The sequence below is a fragment of the Hordeum vulgare genome, chromosome 7H, assembly GCF_904849725.1.
Source record: "Hordeum vulgare subsp. vulgare chromosome 7H, MorexV3_pseudomolecules_assembly, whole genome shotgun sequence".
Lineage (NCBI taxonomy): Eukaryota > Viridiplantae > Streptophyta > Magnoliopsida > Poales > Poaceae > Hordeum > Hordeum vulgare.
Genome location: NC_058524.1, coordinates 186071765 through 186093241, shown reverse-complemented (window position 1 = coordinate 186093241; position 21477 = coordinate 186071765). Strand labels below are relative to the sequence as shown.

General features: G+C 43.2%; 1 protein-coding gene and 1 long non-coding RNA gene across 2 annotated transcripts; one reads left to right on the top strand and one right to left on the bottom strand.

Annotated features, from left to right (window-relative positions):
- Window positions 1-2023: 2023 nt before the first annotated feature.
- LOC123408371 lies at window positions 2024-3644 on the top strand. The gene is made up of 4 exons (XR_006612732.1): window positions 2024-2252; window positions 2338-2517; window positions 2765-2851; window positions 3130-3644. It is a non-coding gene; the product is annotated as an uncharacterized LOC123408371 (long non-coding RNA).
- Window positions 3645-6180: 2536 nt separating this feature from the next.
- LOC123408370 (methyl-CpG-binding domain-containing protein 2-like) lies at window positions 6181-13550 on the bottom strand. The gene is made up of 4 exons (XM_045101490.1): window positions 13099-13550; window positions 7668-7721; window positions 7177-7292; window positions 6181-6323 (listed from the first exon to the last, which is right to left on the bottom strand). The coding sequence occupies exons 1-4, from the start codon at window positions 13548-13550 to the stop codon at window positions 6181-6183; spliced, it is 765 nt and encodes a 254-aa protein (XP_044957425.1).
- Window positions 13551-21477: the final 7927 nt, after the last annotated feature.

Below are 21477 nucleotides of genomic sequence, written 5' to 3'. Positions count from 1 at the left end.
TGAACGCAGGGGTGCCGTCCGTTCGGCACTAGATCGGAATGGATCGTGGGACGGATCGCGGGACGGTTTGTGGGACGGTTCGTGGGGCTGATCGAGGGACGTGAAGACGTTCCACTACATCAACCACGTTTCTTAACGCTTCCTGCTATGCGATCTACAAGGGTACGTAGATCCAAATCTCCTCTCGTAGATGGACATCACCATGATAGGTCTTCGTGTGCGTAGGAATTTTTTTGTTTCCCATGCAACGTTCCCCAACACTACGCACACTGGGTACAGGACATGTGATTTTGGATGCGTTTGGTTACCTGCATCGTTTTTTGCCCCTTTGCATACTTGTCCTAGATGGGCCTGGTTGAGCATATACATGCAAAACACCATCATATGCATGTTGATTGGTTGCTTGCATCTCGTCTCCCTGCATCGTAGCAACACCTCTATGCACTATGTTTGGTTTTTTGCATTGATTATGCTTATTCTAGTGCACGTTGTTTGGTTGCATATACTGGACATGATGAAGAGTTAACATCTACACATAACACACAGTGTTACACTAGAGTGCCTCAGCGACAACGGCGGGCGGTGGTCGCAGCGCCACCTCCGACACGACGAGCACAGAGTCACAGGCGAGCGATCCCATCGACAGTGCGGTGAACTAGTTGCTAACACTATCGTTGCTGAGATAGCTCGTGTGGAGTAACGAATAGGAGGGCGTTGAGGCAGATGATGGTGGTGAAAAAATACAATGTGTGCGCGATGGCGGTTTTAGTGTAGTAGGACGCGGAGGAGGAGGCCGAAAAGAACGACGATGGCGACATCACGAGTGTAGTATGACGTGAGCGAGAAGGCCGAGAGGAACGATGTCGACGATGCTTTCAGCGTACCAAGACATGAGAAAGAAAACCAAGAGAAAAGATGACCACGCAAGTGTAGTAGGACATGAGAGAGGATGTCGAGAGGAACAACGCCGATGATGGCTTTAGTGTAGCAGGAGATGTGAGAGAATACAGAGAGGAACGACGACCGCGTGAGTGTAGTAGGACCTGGGAGATGAGATTGAGAGGAACGATGTCGACGGTGACGCTAGTACAATAGGACGTGGGAGAGAGCAAGGACGACACCCGTGTCGTAGGACGTGAATGAGAAGGCCGAGAGGAACAACGCCGACGATGGCTTCAGTGTAACAGGACATGGGAGAGAATGCATAGAGCGAGAGAGGAACGACGACCGCACGAGTGTAGTAGGACATGTGAGAGGAGATTGAGAGGAACGACATCGGCGGTGACGCTTGTGCAATAGCACGCGGGAAAGGAGGCCGAGAGCAACGATGACGTCGGTGACACCGGTGTAGTAGGACACGGGAGAGGAGACGGATATTAAGGAGTGTCATTAACACAAAATACATATGCGCATATACTTTTCACGAGAAAGAAGTTAGGTCTACTCGTCTACGACCGTCGAAACAGAAAATGTGCAACACGAAAGTGGTGTGGAATTATAACATGAAGCTACCGGTCAAAGGAAATGTCAAACGGTCAACCATGTGCGACGAATTTGACAAAATTCATCCAAAATAACTTCAAACATGAACACAAAATTGAATATATATGATCGACGATATTACGAACCGATCGCAAAAATGAAAACATAACATCAATGTGCATCTTCTTAATGTAAAGCTTATCTCGATCCAATGCACCGTTGTGTAGATTAGAAGGGACTAATTAAGGACAGTAAAACTGAACCTAAACCGAGTCCTCACAGCCACTTGCGTTTTCGGCCATCCATTTTTGTGATCTAAACTTTTCTGGACGTTGGATCTAATGTCTATAGCTAACTGTACTGCATTCGTTAACTACTGGCCCAGATGTCCTTTGGCCTTCTACTCCGGAGGCCGAAACGAGGCATTGTGATAAATTGGGCCTGTTCTGCGAGCCCATCTAACCAGCCGAGTGTGCTGGATCGCTTACCTCCCGGAAAAAAAGCTCACACTCGTTGGGAGAGGGAAGGTCAATGGAGTCGATCAAAGGCCATGACTGGATCCATCCTCTCCCGATTCGGGCCCCGGTTAGAGGAAGAAGGAAGGTCAACGGGATCAATCGAAGGTCATGGCTCGATCCAGCCCCATGTGATGTGTGGATTGCTCAATCGGTTTGCAATGGAACTCCAGCTAATCAACGAGTGTGACGGCGACAGCAACTGCTCTGAGGCGCTGCTCTACGACTGGGAGCCTCATGTTCCACATCAAGCAGGTAAAGGATACCCATGTCCCTTTTATCCAATTTGGAAACATGTATACTCCTCTAAATTTCAATCTTCCCCTGTTCTTCGCTCCAGGTTCTCTTCATGGGAAGCCTTCTCTCCTTCCTGCATAGCCAAATATATGGGATTGGTTCTAGACTCTGAATCTGGTGGCGGCAAATATCCAGTGATCGCGCGGGCGAGCAGTGATGAGTGGTTGCTCCTCTATTGAAGCGGAACACTTTGATTCTTGGGGTATTTCTTCTCGGATTTAAGGTACTATGATGTATACCACAAGCTTCTGCTATTATTTCTGTCACTTTTTCTGAAGTTCGGTCAGCGGGTGCAATAAAATTCACTTGCAATGGTTATATGTTGATCTTACCTTTTCGCATAGTTCCCTGTTTAGATGAATGGATGAAAAGTCTACATGAACGCCAGTCTTTGGCTTGTCTAAATTTCCAAAGTTATTTCATTGCTAGGAATTAGTCAGATCCTTGTTTAAAAATTCATCCCTTCTTAGACTGAATCCAACCACGTTGAGATATCACACCAGCCATGGCATGAATGGCACCAGTGGGCGCCCACCCTGATTCCAAACACTATGATTGTAAGTCATTTCTCTACCTATTTTATTATCTTCATCCTTGGAAGATATGGCGTAGCTTTGAATTCTTCAATATCTAGATTTTTCATGATTTCTTATTTCCTGCTATTATTATTCAGTAGCCTTACAGAAGTACGATCTGAGAGACATTTTATTTGCACAAATGGTAGATATTGGCTTTTATCTTCAGTTTGAGAGGAACCATTTTGTGTTGTAGTAGTTGCTGTTGGTAGTGGATTTTTCATAATCTGAGAGTTGTGCGCCCGTTGTCATTTTTGGAGGCATGGAGCAAGCAGGGGGAGATGGACGACCTACTTGTGTGCATAGCACATTGTTGGCAAGCTCGAAATTATTTGGGCCATGTGTGATCAGTTGTCCTAAGATATATCTTGGTCATTAGAAAGAACAGTGGTGTCATTCTCGCAACAACCTATGGAAAATTACACATGTCCGGTATGCTTAACAAATCTAAATCTCTACATAGAAACAGATTCGTTCATGCCTGTTTTAATGCTACGAGGAGGAGAGGAGATATTTTTTGTTAATGATGTAATGTTTACAAATCACTTCCTTTTTGTCTTGTTACTTTATAGTATTCGAGTTGTCTATTTTTCCTAGAGCTTGTAATGGTGGGGCTTACATGCCAGCTAGGATTGGTGCTTCCTAGGACCATGTAATCCTATTTTGTTTTGTCTATCACATCACAAACTTTGTAATTTGGTGGATGTCAATTTGGCTAGCTCATCCCTTAATGAAAACTTTATTTTTTCTAGAATGATATTATATGTGAGTACTATAGCGCTTATGACATCCTTGGTTGTAAATCACAGTTTAGGGTGAATTTGATTATATGAGAAAGATGTCATTTTCTTATCAACTATGCTCATTGTTGGCTAAGAGGATTTTAGGTTATATAAGTTGACATATGAGCAATGCCATTTTTATCAACTCTTTTGTAGATGATGTGTCATATTATGATTATTAAAACAACAACTTATGAACCAAATATTGCCACTGGTGTGGCAATATGCGTCTTTATGCATGGGTAACTAGATCAAGAGGACATATGGTCACCTTATGCAAAGTTAACTTTAACATTATGCTTCTAAATTTATGCAAATTTCAACCATTTTATTGAAACAATAGACGGGCACGGCAACGCGTGCCTTCAATGATCTAGTAAGTGAATAAGATTAGGAGTTAAACCGGCATGCCACGTGCAAACTCACGTACACTTGCATGAGAACCAAGGAGGATGCATCCATCGAGCCATCCACGTATGCTCTAGTGCACCGCTCGGGTCTGGATTCAGAAAACTATCAATTTGAGCGTTTTCACGGATGCATATTCAGAGGTGTTTTAAATTTCATGCTATGCAAACCCAATAATGAATACGGATAATTAAGTTGATTAAAAAAATTTACGCAGCCCTGGTTGGGTGTATGTGGGCTACTAAATGCATCCTAAATCACATGTACAGTACCTGGTAAGTTATCATCATAATTATTTTTACTGTCCGAAATGCAAATGTAATAACAATCTTCCGGCTAGAGAAAACTTGCTCCTAGCTTAAAAAAACGTTTTCATGCCATATTATAGTTTTTTTTCTTACGGATTTTTCTTGCAAATTGCATATTCCCATGCATAATGTTCTTACATTTTTTTTTGCAAGATGCATATCTTTTGGAAAAGAAAAATCTTATAATAATGCAGCTTCCCTTGCAAAAGAATTCTACATGCATTGTTGCCAGATTTTGAGTGAGTGAGAGAGATAGGGAGGGGTCGTATCGCATGCATGCATGCAATGCTGCTCCCTCTAGGCACCCGCAACATGCAAACAAGAATAGCGTCCGTCACACATTTGTCAATGTATGTCAAACTGACAATGAAGATGAGTTTTTTATAGTATTTTTGGGCTGATGCTCCCTACCCAGCTTATTCTAAAAAAACTTATTTTAAAAGCCCAACCAAAAACAAATAAGAGACTACTAATCAAGTTTTTATAAGTAATTCATTAAAAAAATCTTAATTAGTGGGCTTCTAAATACATAAATTTGGTTGGCCTTTTAGAATAAGCTAAATAGGGACAAGACATCAGAAGAACTGACCCTAAGTATCTCACCGTCAGGTGCTTACACTAATGTTAATGTGTTTCCTTCCATCTAGAAATGGTGTTTAGTCCAAAACTGCACACTGAGCATCCAACGGTTAAAAATAAGGCGGCACAACATACGACAATTACCAGAACCTCACTTATTTTATTATCTCCTTAATTTCCGTTCTCTCTTTTGCCGATGAAAAACATACTCCAAGAAGGGATTATGTGAATTATGTGGGTTTTGTTTTGTGAAAATAACTCATCCTCAAGTGGTTCATAGAATTATTATCAATAAGTTTTGGTAGAAGGGCTGTTCGATCATGGGATTGGCGTTGCCGTTTAAGTAAAATACACTTCTATGTCTCTAGTTCCATACCCAGCACGAAATGACACCTTTACAAAGATCAAAGAGGCCCTTAACCAGAGATGCTTCTTCTAACCAGACATACATAAACTATTCCTACCCAAAGAATTTTTCATATTCCTACAATTTAAAGTTAAGGCCTCGCTTAGATTAGCGTTTTTAGTCGTTTACAGCCAGTTTAGAATACACGCCTAGACCGGTCATTTTGTTTCCGGGAGAAAAATCAGCTATGACCGGTATTTTAACCCTAAAAAACTCAAAGAGGCCCTTAACAAGAGATACTTCTTGTAACCAGACATACATAAACTATTCCTACCAAAAGAATTTTTCCTCTTCCTACAATTAATAGTAAAAGCCTCGCTTGGATTAGCGTTTTCAGTCATTTACAGCCAGTTTAGAATACACGCCTAGACGGGTCATTTTGTTTGTTGGAAAAAACAGTTATGACCGGTATTTTACCCCTGTAAAATAAATATACAACCATTCCAAGCAGGGCCTAAAGGTTGCAGCCAGCTACAATTATTGGTTGATCCCAGTGAAAACAATGGTAGCACCGTAGCAGTGATGATGTCAAACATGCATAAACTATAGTTATAGACATGCACAACACACTAATAGAGTGATATAAAAGCAAGGTGGTACAACATTCCTCTGTTGATGTCAATGTCCCAAAAATGTTTCTCGGTTCCGGCTAAGCAGGAGCAAACCACGACACAAGGGGAGCGTGCTTGGCTACGGTAGAACACATACAGTAAGATAATACAACAACAAAATCTTTATGGGTTCAACAAGTATCAGGAGTAGCATATTTCAAGTCTGACGTTTAAACATCACTGATATTGCATTTGTTTTCCTTCTTTTTGGACAACATCACTGGTTTGGTTTTCTCTTTTTGGAGCGTATCACTGGTACTTGTAGAGCTACTGTCACCGGTATGTGAGTTAGAGGATTGGCTTCTCCGTGAGGGACCGGCATGTAGTTGTGCACCGGATCCCTGTGAACCGGAGGTGGCACTGAAAATAAGAGCATGCCATCAGATAAATAACAAATCATGTGTGTCAAATTATCCGATGGTTCCACAGACACAAAGAGTGAATAGAACGCCGTTAATCACTTGAGCCAGAAGAGAACACAAGCAAGCTAACCACATCAGAACGACGTCCTGTGTCCAAGGGTTGTTGTATTTTGGTATACTAATAGACGGAAACAACAGACATCACCAACCACCAATGAACCCCGCACAGTGATTCTAAATTTCAAACAACTGCTACAAGATCCCTGTATCACTAGCTAGTTGCAAGAACTTAATCTAGGAGTGGTACTATAATCAACACGGATACTAGAGGTCCCCCACCTGGCTGTCTCGTGTTATCCAATTATATATAGGCAACATGCGTTAACAGAACCCTCATATAGTTTATATTCATGTAAAGGGTATATAATCCATCAGCCACTAGGGCGACCAACTGTCCACATTATGTTATCAGGTGTGCCATCCAATTTACTAAAATTTGAAAACAATAAAGTAAAATCCAATTTATGACATCTTAACCAGTTATGATCATTTAAAATATGAGTAACACATGTGAACTTTGCTTACATGCATGCGCTACGGTCCTGTGCACCCCAACTCACCACCTATCCTACCACTTAGATAGATCAATTGAGTACCACAATATTATAAGTACACAAACTTGTAACACACTCAGTTGACAAGGCAATCTGAAAACCATTTACCACTGGTACAAATTTCAAGCAATAGTAGCCAACTCGCAATTGTTCAACCGGAAGAAATATGCTTCTCGAAACAACAATTCATTTAGCATGTCAGTTAAAGTAACCATGTTAAAAGTTGTGCATAAATACCTTTAGTCGGTTCAATAAGCTTTGACTGACGAGGGCGATTTGGAGGTTTAGGTACCTTGAACGAAAACTGAGATAACTGTAAAACGGCAGCATAGTCTGGGTTGTCTTCAAAACACCTATCAAAGTATAACGTATGAAGAATAAGATAAACATCTAGACAGATTGAACCACATGAATAAGTTCACAATCTCACATAGTATACACATGTATTCTGTGTTGTTTCCAACGATCAACTGTAAGAACAGGAATGATTTCTGAAGTTAAGCCCCGACAAAGCTAAGCCTAAATGTTGGTTGTGTGCTTCATATGATCACTGATCCATTGAGGTTGTGAAAGTATAATGATGACACCTTGTAACAACTATGACAATAATAGTGGATACCATTCAGATGAGGTTATCAACATGCTAGATGAATGAAAAACTGCATATGGCATTAATATGTAAGAAAGTAACGATATTGAAGAGAAGTTGACCAAAAGAAACAACTTACCTTTCGACCTCTTTCATGGATCTGAATTTTCTGCCCGCAGGACAGATATAGTACCTGAAAGGATGTATACAACTGTTATGAAACAATCATACAATACGTACACAGAATGGCAAGCACATCATTTTATATAGGTTTGGAAGGTGTATCGCAGACCACATGGATGAATGATTGACCATTTATCAAATATGAACAGCATTAATGTAACGACTAAGATGCAGCCCTTTCCTTATTTGGGGGCGAGGCCTCAAAAGGGGAAAGGGGCGCATCTATGCGTTTCGCAAATGGGATAATCATCACAATACATAAGTAAAGATTAACAAGTAGGGCATACACTTGCCATCTGTTAAGAATATATCATATAGCTTACAGACACACATTATTCAGAGTAGCAGCAAGTCCAGCTACGGACTTAAACAGAAAAAAATAGATGATCTAACACATCCCGTATGCTAGCCCACGATCACGACCACGGCCTCAGTCTTCCGGATAGTTCACATACAGACGGCCAGAGTCCTCATCGAACTCCCACTTCAGCTGGTTGTCATCAGGATCTCCCGCGTCGGGCGTACCTGTACCTGTTGGGGTTTGTAGTAATCTGTGAGCTACGGGGACTCATCAATCTAATGACCTTGGTACTGAATCTAGTCAAGTTATTTGGCGAGGAAGGTTTAGTGTATGGGTTTGCAGCAACCTAAGCATATATGGTGGCTAACTTACGATGATCAGAGTAATTATATGGTGGTCTACGCGAGCGATCGAAGACTAGATGACCACTAAGTGATCCTGAACACCTACTTACGTCAAACATAACCCCACCATGTTCCCGATCGAAGAGTGGTCTTCGAAGGAGACAATCATGGTTACGCACACAGTTGGCAGTTTTATTAGAGTTACTTTAAGTTGTCTAGAACCGGATGTTAACAAAATATCCACATTTGCCACATAACCGCGGGCACAGCTTTCCGAAAGATTAAACCCTGCAGGGGTACTCCAACTAGTCCATCACAAACTGCCACGGGCCGCAAAGTAATCCTCTATCACGAAACTCGTGATCTCGTCGGATTCCTTAGAGGAAAACCTCAACTTTGAGGAGACCCAAAGTTTCACCGGGATTCCTATACACAAGATATATCGCTAAGGTAAGACAAATCTAGCAGGACCTCCCGACGTGTCGACGAACCCGATAGGAGCCGCGTATCTCGTTCTCAGGACACGACGGATGGGAAAGCCTACAGGAAACCAAACCTCAAGTTTCCTTGTGGTGGCCCCGCAGTCTGCCCAACTTGGACCAACACTCATGAGGAGCACTGGGCCGGGTTGTTGATTAAATCCTAGGGGTAGCTATTCCCTATGCAAATGATTATTAGGTGATTAGGAGATTAAAACCAATGTTGGGTCCTGCCGGAGAAGCCTTAAGAGTACACGATTTATCTAGGGGGTCCCCATAACAACCCTGACCGTGTTAGGAGCGATCAGTTATGGAATCAAACACCGGTAACCGAAACTAAGGCGGCAACAACGGAACAAATCACCCGACAAAAGGCTAGGCCTTCCGTTATTTACCAAGTATATAGGTGCATTAATTAAATAACGGTTTAAACATAATGATATCAAAATACTCATGTTATCACATGAGACAGCTGGCACCTGCAACTAGCAAAGCTACTCATTAGAAGTTGAGCAAGCCTACTTAGCCATACAACATTTGCTAGGTGAGGGGGGTGTTTGGGTTTCATGGCAATGACAGGAGGCATTATATCAAGTGGTAGGCAGCGAGCATATATCAAAGAAAACGTGATTCTAAGCATAACAAAGCTAGATACGGTATCAAGGTCACGGTCATCTTGCTGTGATGTCTTCATCTTGGAACTGCTCTTGATCTTCCTGCACGTACTCTCCAGAATCCACGTACTCGCTCTCCGATCCCGATGCTACCCAAGATAATATAACAGCCAATGAACACCAACACAACATGATGCAACAAGCAATATGATGCATGTGTGAAGAAGGAAACATGCATCACTATTCTAGTCACTTTCATATGCATTAGTTGAGTTAATTGAATTCTGGACAGAACCTCATATTAAGTTATCTTGACATGCATGATGATGGCATGATCATGTGCATCACGAGAAAACGATGCAAAAACATATTAAGAACATAGAGAACGGAGTTACGGTTCAACCGGAAACTACGAAACAAGATATGGAGACCTACGGTTCAAATCAGCCACAAACACACTCCAATGGCACTCCCCTGGTGTTACCAGGTTGCCACATGATTAGAGCAAAAAAATATAAGTGGGGTGGTGCATGGGAACACACCACACCATCAACAATTCCCACACAAGCTTCAAATCAACAACAACATGCAATCTGTTTTTAACAGCATCATAACAGTTTGTCTACAATATTTAAAGTAGCTACAATCATCCAAATGAGCCAAACAAGATATGAGGAAAAAGCCATCCAAAAGCTCTACAACCCTGAACAAGAAGTTAATACAAAGGAGTCACCCATGAGCAGATCTATGGACACAAACTTGGACAAAATATTACAGATTCTAGGACTTAGTGAAAATCACAGATTTTCACCAGCTGCTTATGCTCTGAAGCATTTTGGCAGCCTCCAAAATGATATCTACAAGAAGTGTATAAGCATGAAATTTAACAGGGAGCTAGACAAACATAAAAAGCTCACAAACTTTAGTTTGTTGCATGGGCTGATTCCCAACACAAGAGCTAATTCAACCAAGACAATAGGGGAAGAAAATAACATCAGATTCTCAGACTTAGTGAAAATCACAAGGTTTCACAAATCTGTCAGTTTCAGCCAAGTGTCAACTTTGACAAGGCACAATAGGTGCATACAAATTCCTAAGAACAAAACAAAGACCCCATGTTGTAGAGGAGTTCACCCACTACCACTACATCAAGGATTCATCCTCAAAGGGTCAAGGCACCACCTAATACAAAGCACTAAACATGGCATCATGACAGAAAATGAATGTTTTATGAAGTTGCTCTAAAGTGAAATCTGATTGCACCAATGGATTCCTAGGATGATTCTACCCCAAAATCATATGTAATACATGGGTACTTGCATGTAGCATCTAGGACCAAAGCTAGCTCGAAAACTACCACCTAGAATCCAACATGCTATATAGGAACAATATCACATGTGAACTACTCATATTGCATCTCTACACCTACACCTACACAAACACAAGCACCACACAAGCCCCACACACAACTACAACACTTCATAGTGGTAAGCATGAGGGGTTAGCCCTCATGCACAAGTGCATATGCACACTTACACACACATGCATGGGCACACACATTCACATACATGTGCTCACACACACACACTGCACATGTATATATGTGCACCCACATGAACACACATATACATACACACACTGATGAGCACATACACATTCCCACATACATACACACACTCATGAGCACAAGCACTCTCTCACACACATACACACACTCATGAGCACAAGCACTCTCTCACACACATACACACACACTCATGCATGAACTCTAGGCATTAAAAGAAACAAACATACCCTGGTTTTGCTAAAAAACAAAAGCATTACTTGCAGAAAAAGAAAAGGAAAAGTAAAAAATAAACAAGGGGAAACAAAAAAATGGGGAGGCCCTGGTTTCGAACCCAGTACCTCCGTGGTGCAACAACAGGCACAATACCACTGGGCTAGGCATACGACACTTAACATAGAGGGGGAGTTGCTCATTTGAGCATCCCCCTCTGCTCCTACTGCACACCAGCGGTGGCCGAAACAGGGGAGGCGCATCGGCGACACTCCGGCGTCCTACGGGGAGGCTGACCGCCGGCGAGGGCTGCGGGGTCTATGGGGAACCCATTCCCGTGCCAAACTCCACAGGGGAAGGCCCACGGCGGCAGCGCGATGGGGCGGCTGCGCAGGGCCAAGCGGAGCTCGACGCCGGCGACCTACACGCTCACAGAGGGGACCCTAAGCACGGGGAAGAAGAGGAGGAGATGGCGCTCACCTAGAGGAACTCGGAGACGCGCTCGACGCCAAGGAAGAAGAGGCAAGGTGACGTGACGGCACCGCTCTGCTCCGGCCTGACGACGCCGTCGTGGAGGGGGCAGCAGAGGAAGGGATGTGCCCTCCTAGCGTCGGGAACGGAACGAGGGATGGTCTGGCATCCTCCCTGCGTATGCAGAATCTTTGAAGAAGCGCCAATGACGAGGAAGAACGATGGCAAGGCGACGGTGGTGCTGTCTGAACCGACTGAAACTCACCTTTCTCTCTTTTTGAACTTGCTACAGAGGGGAACATGGGAAGAAGGAAGAGGTGGAGGCGGCAAGGAGGGGAAACGCGGAGCCCTAGGAGGAGGGGCATGGCTGACGAGGATAAATAGCCCCTCGACGTCCGTGTACTCATGGTGTCGATGCGTCGATCCTCTCTCACGCACTCACACCTCTGTCTGACGGGAGAAAACAGGGAATGACGTTAGGGAGAAGAAAGGAGAGGGAGATGGGCTGCTCGCGAGAGAAAAGGGACGAGGCCCGGGTGGAGGAGGAGAAGGCCGACCCACCTGGGCTCTCTCTGGCGCCTGACTAAGTCAGAAAAGGAAAAGTTTTTTTCCTTTTGAAAATAACAAGACACAACAAAAATGCCCATAGCCACATAGGGGCTTTAAAAAAAATATTTTTTTTACTTAGGGCATAAGGGAATTATGCCCTATTTAAATAAAATATAAAACTGATTTTTGGAGCAACTAGATTATATTCAAAACATAATTTAATATGCTGTTTTGTTGATAAAAAAACTATATGACATAAGTTTTAAAACCCCACGACAATCCACCTTCAAACACAAGATAAAACACTAAATGATCAACATTTTTGAAACAAGTATAAACAAAGTTAAATCATGAGTTCAAATATTAATAGAGAAGGGGTTTTGAAACCTTGTTTGAAACACCATTGTTTTTGAAAACACCACAACATCAAACACAAGCACACTAGCATTCATAATCACATGAGACCCATGATGATCAAGCAACATCAACACAATGGGATTGCCATGAATGCAATGAATGCCATGATGCAAGATGGAGACACAATACAAAGCCACATGAAATGATAACTCTTATAACATTGAAAACATGGTTCCAAAATAGGAAAGGTTCCCAAATTGGCAAGGGTTACATCTGGGGCATTACAATTAAGTTCCTAAACCATAAATGAGCATTCTGAGCTCTCAAGAGTTACGACCCAGGGGCGTTAGAAAACAACTGCAACATCATTCACTTAGAAATAAATACAAAAGGCTGGGAATTTTTTTAACAACAATGTTGTGTGAAACAAGTAATACTCACACATCAGCGAATCTTGTGCCCTATTCACTCCTTAGAGTAATCTTCCTTTCCCACCCAAGAGGAGCCTGAGGGATACCTGGTTTATCGATCGCCCCTACCATGCCATTACCCTCAGATATATCAGTTGGACCATGGCATGTAACTTTTGGCTTCCACCCATGGACATATTTGCATGAAAAAGGAACTTGTATAATGTTCTCTCGGATTTGCTCATATTTCAGTTTGCTTGGTATAATTCTCCATTTCTGGCAAGTACTACATTCCACAAAATATGTATCAATAGTGAATTTTCTTTTTTTAGGCGGCACAAGAAAGATGTTTTCTCCCTGGGCACTCTTATAAGGCACAACTTCATATGATGCACTTCCAGAGGAGTTTTCAGTGTCACTGTTATCCCATTGGTCCACAACCTTGTCAGCTAACATATGTTGGCTCTCCTTTCGCGGTGGATGAGATAATGAATTCTCATCATGGCTGGGCACATGATTAGACGGGCTGGACCCCATAGTTTGTAGTTCCCTGTTGCAGGTAATCATAGAAGTTTCAGACTGGGAAAGGCAAAATGCTTGAAAGACAAACAATAGAAACGTGAACATAAGATTAAAACAGAAGGGATACACCACCATGAAGATGAAAAGAGGGTGGTGAGCAGAAAGCCTACTTATAGTAAATCTTCGATTTCTCAGGCCAGATATCATTGGAATTAGAGCAGTATGGTTCTCCCATAAATAAGGTTCATTAGGTATATGCCATAAATCTCAAACATTTTGAACATCTTAATTACGTAACTAGGAGTAACGTAATGTTCTTAGATCCCTAGGCTAGATTCAAAGATTCCGTTAGCAACAGAAATGCTGAATTTAACGCCTCATCGGTAGTTGGGGCATCGACAATCAAGTTCACAAAAGTAAGCATATAACTCGGAAATATATATTTAACAGCCTAGGCTTACGTAACGCTCCAGAACCCTAGGCTAGACACTGCCGAGATGCCATCAACATTAGAAACATAACCTAATGTAGCAATAGTAAATATGATGTACCGATTGCAGTTGCAGATATCCCTACTCCTCAAATAGTCCTAGCATAGTAATCAAACTAAATTGCAGTTATTATATAAAAAGGAATCATGATTCTACTCAGCATCTCTGTTAGGCTACGAAATATATTACCTCATACTTCTCCAAAATCAAAACCTACTAATAACATGTAAAATTGTTGAATCACCCATTCCACATGTAAAATCTCTGGAAACGAACGGCGTCGCGATATTCTCCCAAACACATAGCATGGTAATCTATCTAAACCTAAATTACTTTGATAACTATCTAATCATATATTCATAAGCAAGAGGAGAGTCGGGGAGGAGGGCGAGGTATACATACACGTAGCGCCTCCAATGGCAGCTTTTTGGTGGCCAGATTGGCTCGTCGGGGTCCTCGGCCTTCGCCGCGGGCGGTTTAGACTCACGGAGGAGCGCCACCTCACGGATTCGGGCAGTTTCGCAGGAGGCGGCCAGCCTCCGGAAGCACCCGGCCCTGACAGGATCGCGGCGCGAGTAGATGCTCGGCGGCCATTGGGGTGGGGAAGGGGAGCCGGGCGCCTGACTCTGCACCTCATTGTCCGCCTGGGTGGCGGCGATGCCATCCTCCCACTGCGCCTCGGGGATGGCGCCGACGGACTCAGTGTAAGACGAATTGAAGGAGGCGTCGTCTCCAAGGCCCTCTTCCTCTTGCCCCTGCGTTTGCGTCTGGGGACTGGTTTTCACGGGTTTAGTGGGGTCAGAAACAAAGGGATCCATTCGTCTCAAACATTTTGAATTATGCTAGATATCATTGGAACTAGAGCAGTATGGTTCTCGCATAAATCAGGTTCATTATGTTATATTCCATAAATCTCAAACATTTTGAACAACTTAATTAGGTAACTATGTCTAACGGAATGTTCTTAGATCCCTAGGCTAGATTAAAAGATTTCGTTAGCAACATAAAGGCAAAACTTAATTCCTCATCAGTATTTGGGGCATCAGCAATCCAGTTCACAAAAGTAAATCGAATGTATCGATTGCAATTGCAGATAGAAACTTAACCAAGATGCCATCAGCATGAGAAACATAACCTAATTTATAGCAATAGTAAATCGAATGTACCGATTGCAATTGCAGATATCCCTGCTCCTTAAACAACCCTAACATGGTAATCAAACTAAATCACAGTGATTATATAAAAAGGAATCATGATTCTTCTCAGCATCACCGTTAGGCTGCGAAACATATTAGAGTACCTCATACTTCTTCAAAATCAAAGCTAAGTTGGGAAGGGATAAATAATAAATCTACTATTCCACATGTAAAATCGCTGAATCTAATATTCCACATGTAAAAGCTTTGGAAACGAACAACTTCGCGATATGTTCTCCCAAAGCCCTAGCATGGTAATCTATCTAAACTTAAATTATTTTGAAAGAACTATCTAATGATACATTCATGAGCAAAAGGAGAGTCAGGGTGGAGGGCAAGGTATACATACACGTAGCACCTCCAATGGCGGCTTTTTGGTGGCCAGATTGGCTCGTCGGGGTCCTCAGCCTTCGCCACAGGAGGTTTAGACGCACAGAGGAGCGTCGCCTCACGGAGTCGGGCGGCTTCGCAGGAGGCAGCCAGCCTCCGGAAGCACCCGGCCCTGACAGGATCGCGGCGCGAGGAGATGCTCGGCAGCCGTCGGGGCGGGGAAGGGGAGCTGGGCGCCCGACTCTCCGGCTCATCGTCCGCCTGGGTGGCGGCGGTGCCGTCCTCCCACTGCGCCTCGGGACTGGCGCCGACGGAGTCGGTGTAAGACGAATTGAAGGAGAGGTCGGCTCCAAGGCCCTCTTCCTCTTGCCCCTGAGTTTTGGGACTAGTTGTCACGGTGACAGTGGAGTCACAAACGAAGGGATCCATTCCTACGGATGGATGTCGATGAGAGAGGGTTTTCGGAAGAGGACAAGGAGGGAGAAGGGGTGTCTACTTTGAATCTCTTCGTCTTTTTATATTGTTTTGTAATATGAACACATCTAGGTGTAAAGAGAAATGATTTTAGTATATTTGGAAATCAATTAAAGGATACACCTATGATTAATAGCATTACATTAAAACATGCTCGAGAAATATTTCAGAGCAAAAGATATAAAAACATACTTAAAAAATGGAGGTGCATGGTACTTTGACAAATTGAGCGACGTAGGCAATCAAATTCAACATGAGAGATGATGTCTAGTATTAAAATAGTATTACGGTTAATAGAAACATGCACATGAGGTGAGACAATGGGGTTTTGGTAGAAAGTTGGATGTTAAAAACCTAACTTTCGGAGCACGACAAACAATCTAGGTTGTATAACGGGAACTTACTAAGAAGCATGTGGACCTATAGGCTTATCGGTGTTGCAAACCTTACGAATGGGTGTTCAATTCTAGTAATGGTTGTTCAAATCTAAGGGTTCATGGTCTTAACATAGAATAATATAGTCATGAGGATCGATATTAATTGATAGGGAGTTGTAACGACGCATATCCAATATAAGAACGTACTCCAAAGGTTTATTGTGTATTCAACAAACTGTCACAAGAAGATCTAGTTATATTAGCATAACCAAGATATGGTTGGGTGCAATGAATATGGATGAACAAACATTAATAAAGAAAATCTTCTTCATATCTCGTAATATGCATTCTTCTTTGGCTATGCTTTATTGTTCAATATCTCGATCTAACTAGTATCATCCGAATATCATATCTCATGCTTTATATGTATTAATAATTTCCTATCAAGATCATTCAACAAATAGGATTAGTTTTTCCCTAGCGGCTCCCTTTTAAAGCTTTCTTGTCATTTCAACCCACATGGAAGTTGCCACGTCAATTACTGTTGGCCCCATTTGTTAGAACATTTGACCGGTTAAACCCACAAATAAATTACTAGTGATGGATTATCATCACCACAACTGATCTTAAGTGACAAATCAGGCTATCATAGGTGATTATTTGGCCCATCGCCGAAAATGATCATTAGTGATAAATTTATATTTCATCACCTATTCGTTCGTGAGTGAAAAAATGGTACCATCAAAAAATTATTTTCCATGACGATTGAAAGGATCGATATGGTTGACTAGATGGGGGGTGAATAGGCAACTACCAATTTTTAGCTTCTCTTAAGAAAATAGGGTTAGCAATAAAAGGTTCTCTATATGAACAACTAGGTGAGCAACCTATATGATGCTAACAACAAGGACAACAAGTGCAAGCAAGGAATACACCACAACAATACTAAGTAAAAAGTAAAGGTAAGCGATAACCGCAAGTGGAACCGGTGGAGACGATGATGTGTTACCGAAGTTCCTTCCCTTTGACAGGAAGTATGTCGTGATTCCACTATCAGTGCCCTTGAATGAGGCGACCGGAACTTTACAAACAAGGTTGGGGCTATCTCCACACAAAGCTTGGATGCTCCCAACAAGACCACGAAGCTTCACCATAATGGAATGTGGCTCCGAGGTGACCTCAACCATCTAGGGTGATCAAACACCCAAGCGTAACAAGATCCGCAAGGTATTAGTGGGGGGAATCAAATATCTCTTGGGGGAAGTGTATATCAAGGCCTTCTCAACCAATCCCTAGGAAATGAACAAGTTTGATTAGCTAGGGAGAGAGATCGGGTAAAAATGAGCTTTGCAGCAACAATGGAGCTTGGGAAGGTAAGAGGTAGCCTTCTCAGGGAAGAATACACCTTTATATAGTGGGGGGAACAATCCAACCATTACCCCCCACTTACTGCACTAGCCAAGTGGTACTACCGCTACTAGGAGCGCTACTACCGTTGGTAGGAGAGGTACTACCGCACGACAGCTCACCAACCACGGTAGTAAGAAAATACTATCGTGCCTACCACTACTGAGGCAAAAGGATGTGGAAAAATTCTGACGGAGCGGTAGTAAAAAACTACTATCGCCAAGAGAGTGGTACTATCGCCCACAGAGCGGTAGTAAAAAACTACTACCGCCCCGAGGGTGGTACTACCTCTGTGTCAGCGGTACTACCGCTCGCCCTTTTGCACATACATGGAAAACAAGGTTGGAGCTCCATTTGATGCAACGGAAAGGTGGTGCAATAGAAATGTGTATGTGTTGATTCCACCCAAACCTTTTCGAAGCGGACCCCCTCTTAATAGTACGGCTTTCCTATGACTCAAATCCACCAAAGAGAAACGTAGAAGGCAACCGTCTTTGAAAGACTCTGAGGGGCACCGAATCGTCTTGTGCCTAGTCATGAATTATCTGAAATGCTCAATGCACACGATTATTCCGCACATGCATTGTCCTCAATCACCAAAACCACTTAGGGAGAAATATGCCCTAACAAGCTCCCCCCTTTTGGTGGATTGATGACAATACATGATTTGCACTAAAGGATATAAGAATAGCATATGCAAACACAAAATCTACAAACTAGAGACAGACTCCCCCTGGATGTGTGCATACTTTAGAAAAATTATATGGACTGCCCAACACACAACCAAAGAAAAGCACTCCCCCTAGATATTATAGACGAGGCAATCCTTGCAACAAACTGAATAAACACTAAGCATGGAAGCAAGGCATATCATGTGAGCATAAAGATAAGGGCACATAATAATTAGAGTCACAAGCTACTAATAAACTGGATAATAATGAGATAATAAAGATAGAGGAGTGTTAGCATATGTATCACACCATATGATAAAGTACGATGTCTCTTGGTCTCACACACAAATCAAAGGCAACCAAAGTAGCGACGAAAGTTCAAAAAATAAAGCAACATAGAAAAACGAGGAAACTCACAAATCCTACACTCTCTCCCCCTTTGGCATTGGGACACCAAAAAGGTAAATAGGACACCTATGACACAGGTGGTGGCTCGTACTATAGAGGACTCAGCCATCAGACTCCTCAACATACTCCCCATCAGTCTTGTCTTCTATCTCCTCATCAGACTCCTTATCAGACTCAGCCTACTGAAGATTGTTCTTTTTCATCCAAGCAGCCTCAGGAGTGATGTCTTGCTCAGACCCACTCGAGATGTGCACGTCGAGCTTCCTCATAATTAGCTTGTCGCAATGACGGCTCTCCTTCTGAGCAACATGAATCATGTAATGCCCCTTCGCCTGCATGTAGGACAAGATGGATCGATAGAGGAAGGCACATGTGACTCTAGAATGGCCTCATCCTCAGCCGCAGCCTCATCCTGATCAGAATCCATAGTGGCAGCAGCAGGTGTAGTGGTGGTGTTTGCCAATTTGTTCTTCTGTCGCAGCTTAATAGGCTCATGGAGAATCCACCCGGGAGCATGGAACTCAATTGCTGGGAAGGCCTTCGCCCACTTCTTCTTGATCAGGTAAAACAGATAAGGGTCGTAGATTGGGACCTTACGATGGAATATTGCCGATTGAAGTTCACTCCACATGATGTGAGATACATCAAGTGGTACAGAGGAACGAATCCGCCCTTTCTGACACATCATAAGCATATCCACTAGGTATGGATGCACCTGGTCCTTGTTGCCAACGCGCGGAAAAGAGTGTTGCGAAAGATATGGTGCATGAAATCAAGGAATGGGTTCAGCATGTGGGATACCTCACTAGATGGGGATTCCATCGTAATAAAGAATGGCAGCAACTTCTGCTTAGCTGTATCAGAAGGCTTAGCGTGTGGGTGCAAACCAACTGAGTGCTCAAACCTCTCATCACGGGCATTTAGTTAATCCATAAACTCCTTCCATGTAGCTGACAACCTCTCCCCATTGGTCATCCACGACATAGTGCGCTCGTCATCAGAGTGAAAGTGGACAGTAACAAAGAACTAAGCCACTATCTTAGGATCAAAGTCATAATGAAACATGATGAGATCCTCAATCCAAAGGTGTTCCACCATGGCCAGAGCTTCACCAAAGTATGTAGGTTCCTTCCTCAGATGGTCCATGTCAATTCACTGAACCGGTACATATATATTCTTCTTGGTCTTGATCACATCTTTATAAATAAGCGACTGCTGCTTAGACCAGAACATTTCACCTCCGGGGAACTGAATCCTAGCGCTGTCATAGGGTTGACCTTTCGGCGAAGATGAAACTCTGCAAGTGGCATAGCATCCCAATCGATAGTGTTTGTCTTGTTCTTGTGAGCGCGCCGCTTGAAATTGCGCTTCGAAGCCTGTGGTCCCTCGAGTGCATCTAAAGAACATGGTCGCTTGGAACTGGCATCACGAGGTGGGTTAGAGCACCTGGAGCCACCACCTATGACACACAACGCAAAGACAACAAAATGACAAAAGAAGTCAAGGCAAAGACCAAAGTAAAACAGAAAATCCCACAACAAGGAGAACTGGAAGGACATAACATGTGCACTCAAGGAACATCGGTAGTACCGCTGTTCAGGCGGTATTAAAATTTTACTACCGCACTGACAATGGTAGTACCACCCTGACGGCGGTAGTACCTCTGCTCAAGCGGTTTGTAAAAAATTACTACTGCTTTGAGAGTGGTAGTATCGCTCCACAGCGGTAGTAACGCTCCACAAGGAACGGTAGTACCGCACGGGCGAAGAAGTGCCATATCTGACAAGGGAAATTGCAGATCTGGTACTACCGGAGACCCAAACCCACATGTTGCAACCTACATAGACAAAACTTCTACCACATAAGTACTCCCCAACCCTCCTAGCATGAAGAGATGGTGCAGAGAAACGATGAACGAACATGCATGCCCCTAACCCTAGATTCAACCAAAACGAGGCAAAGAGAAGGGATCGAGGGGAAATACCGAGGTCCATGGCATGAGGGAGAGGAGGGAGACAATCCCACCAAATGGAATCGGAGGAGAGTGGCCGGAGAAGGAGATCCGGCGAGTCCCTCATGCACCGTTTCTTGAGAAGAGATAAATAGAGAGAGAGAGCCACGAGATGAGTGGGTATGGGGGTGAAAAAACTGCCCTGCCCTACAATAACCCCCCGTGGCCCAGGCGGCGTGGTAGTACCACACTCATTGCGGTAGTACTGCTTGGACAGCGGTAGAATTTTTTTATTACCACTAGCTGAGCAGTAGTACCGCTCGTCGAGCAGCAGTAAAAGTTTACTATCGTACCTGGAGCGATAGTACTATGCCCCTTTTGACAAAAACACTTTGAACCTTGCCAGAGGAAGAAAAAGCACAGGAAAACCCAAAGGAGGATAAAAATTATACGCACGTAGCTTGAACACAGAGTCGAATCTTCTCATGAAGAGAGGGCGGTGGCCAGAGCCACCAATGTTTGAAACAAATGGTATGACACCGCAAATAATTATCCTTGGGTTCATGACCACAACTCGTCTTTGAAGCACAAGTTCCATCAACAATGGCTAATGTGAAAGACGTGATCAATTTATGCA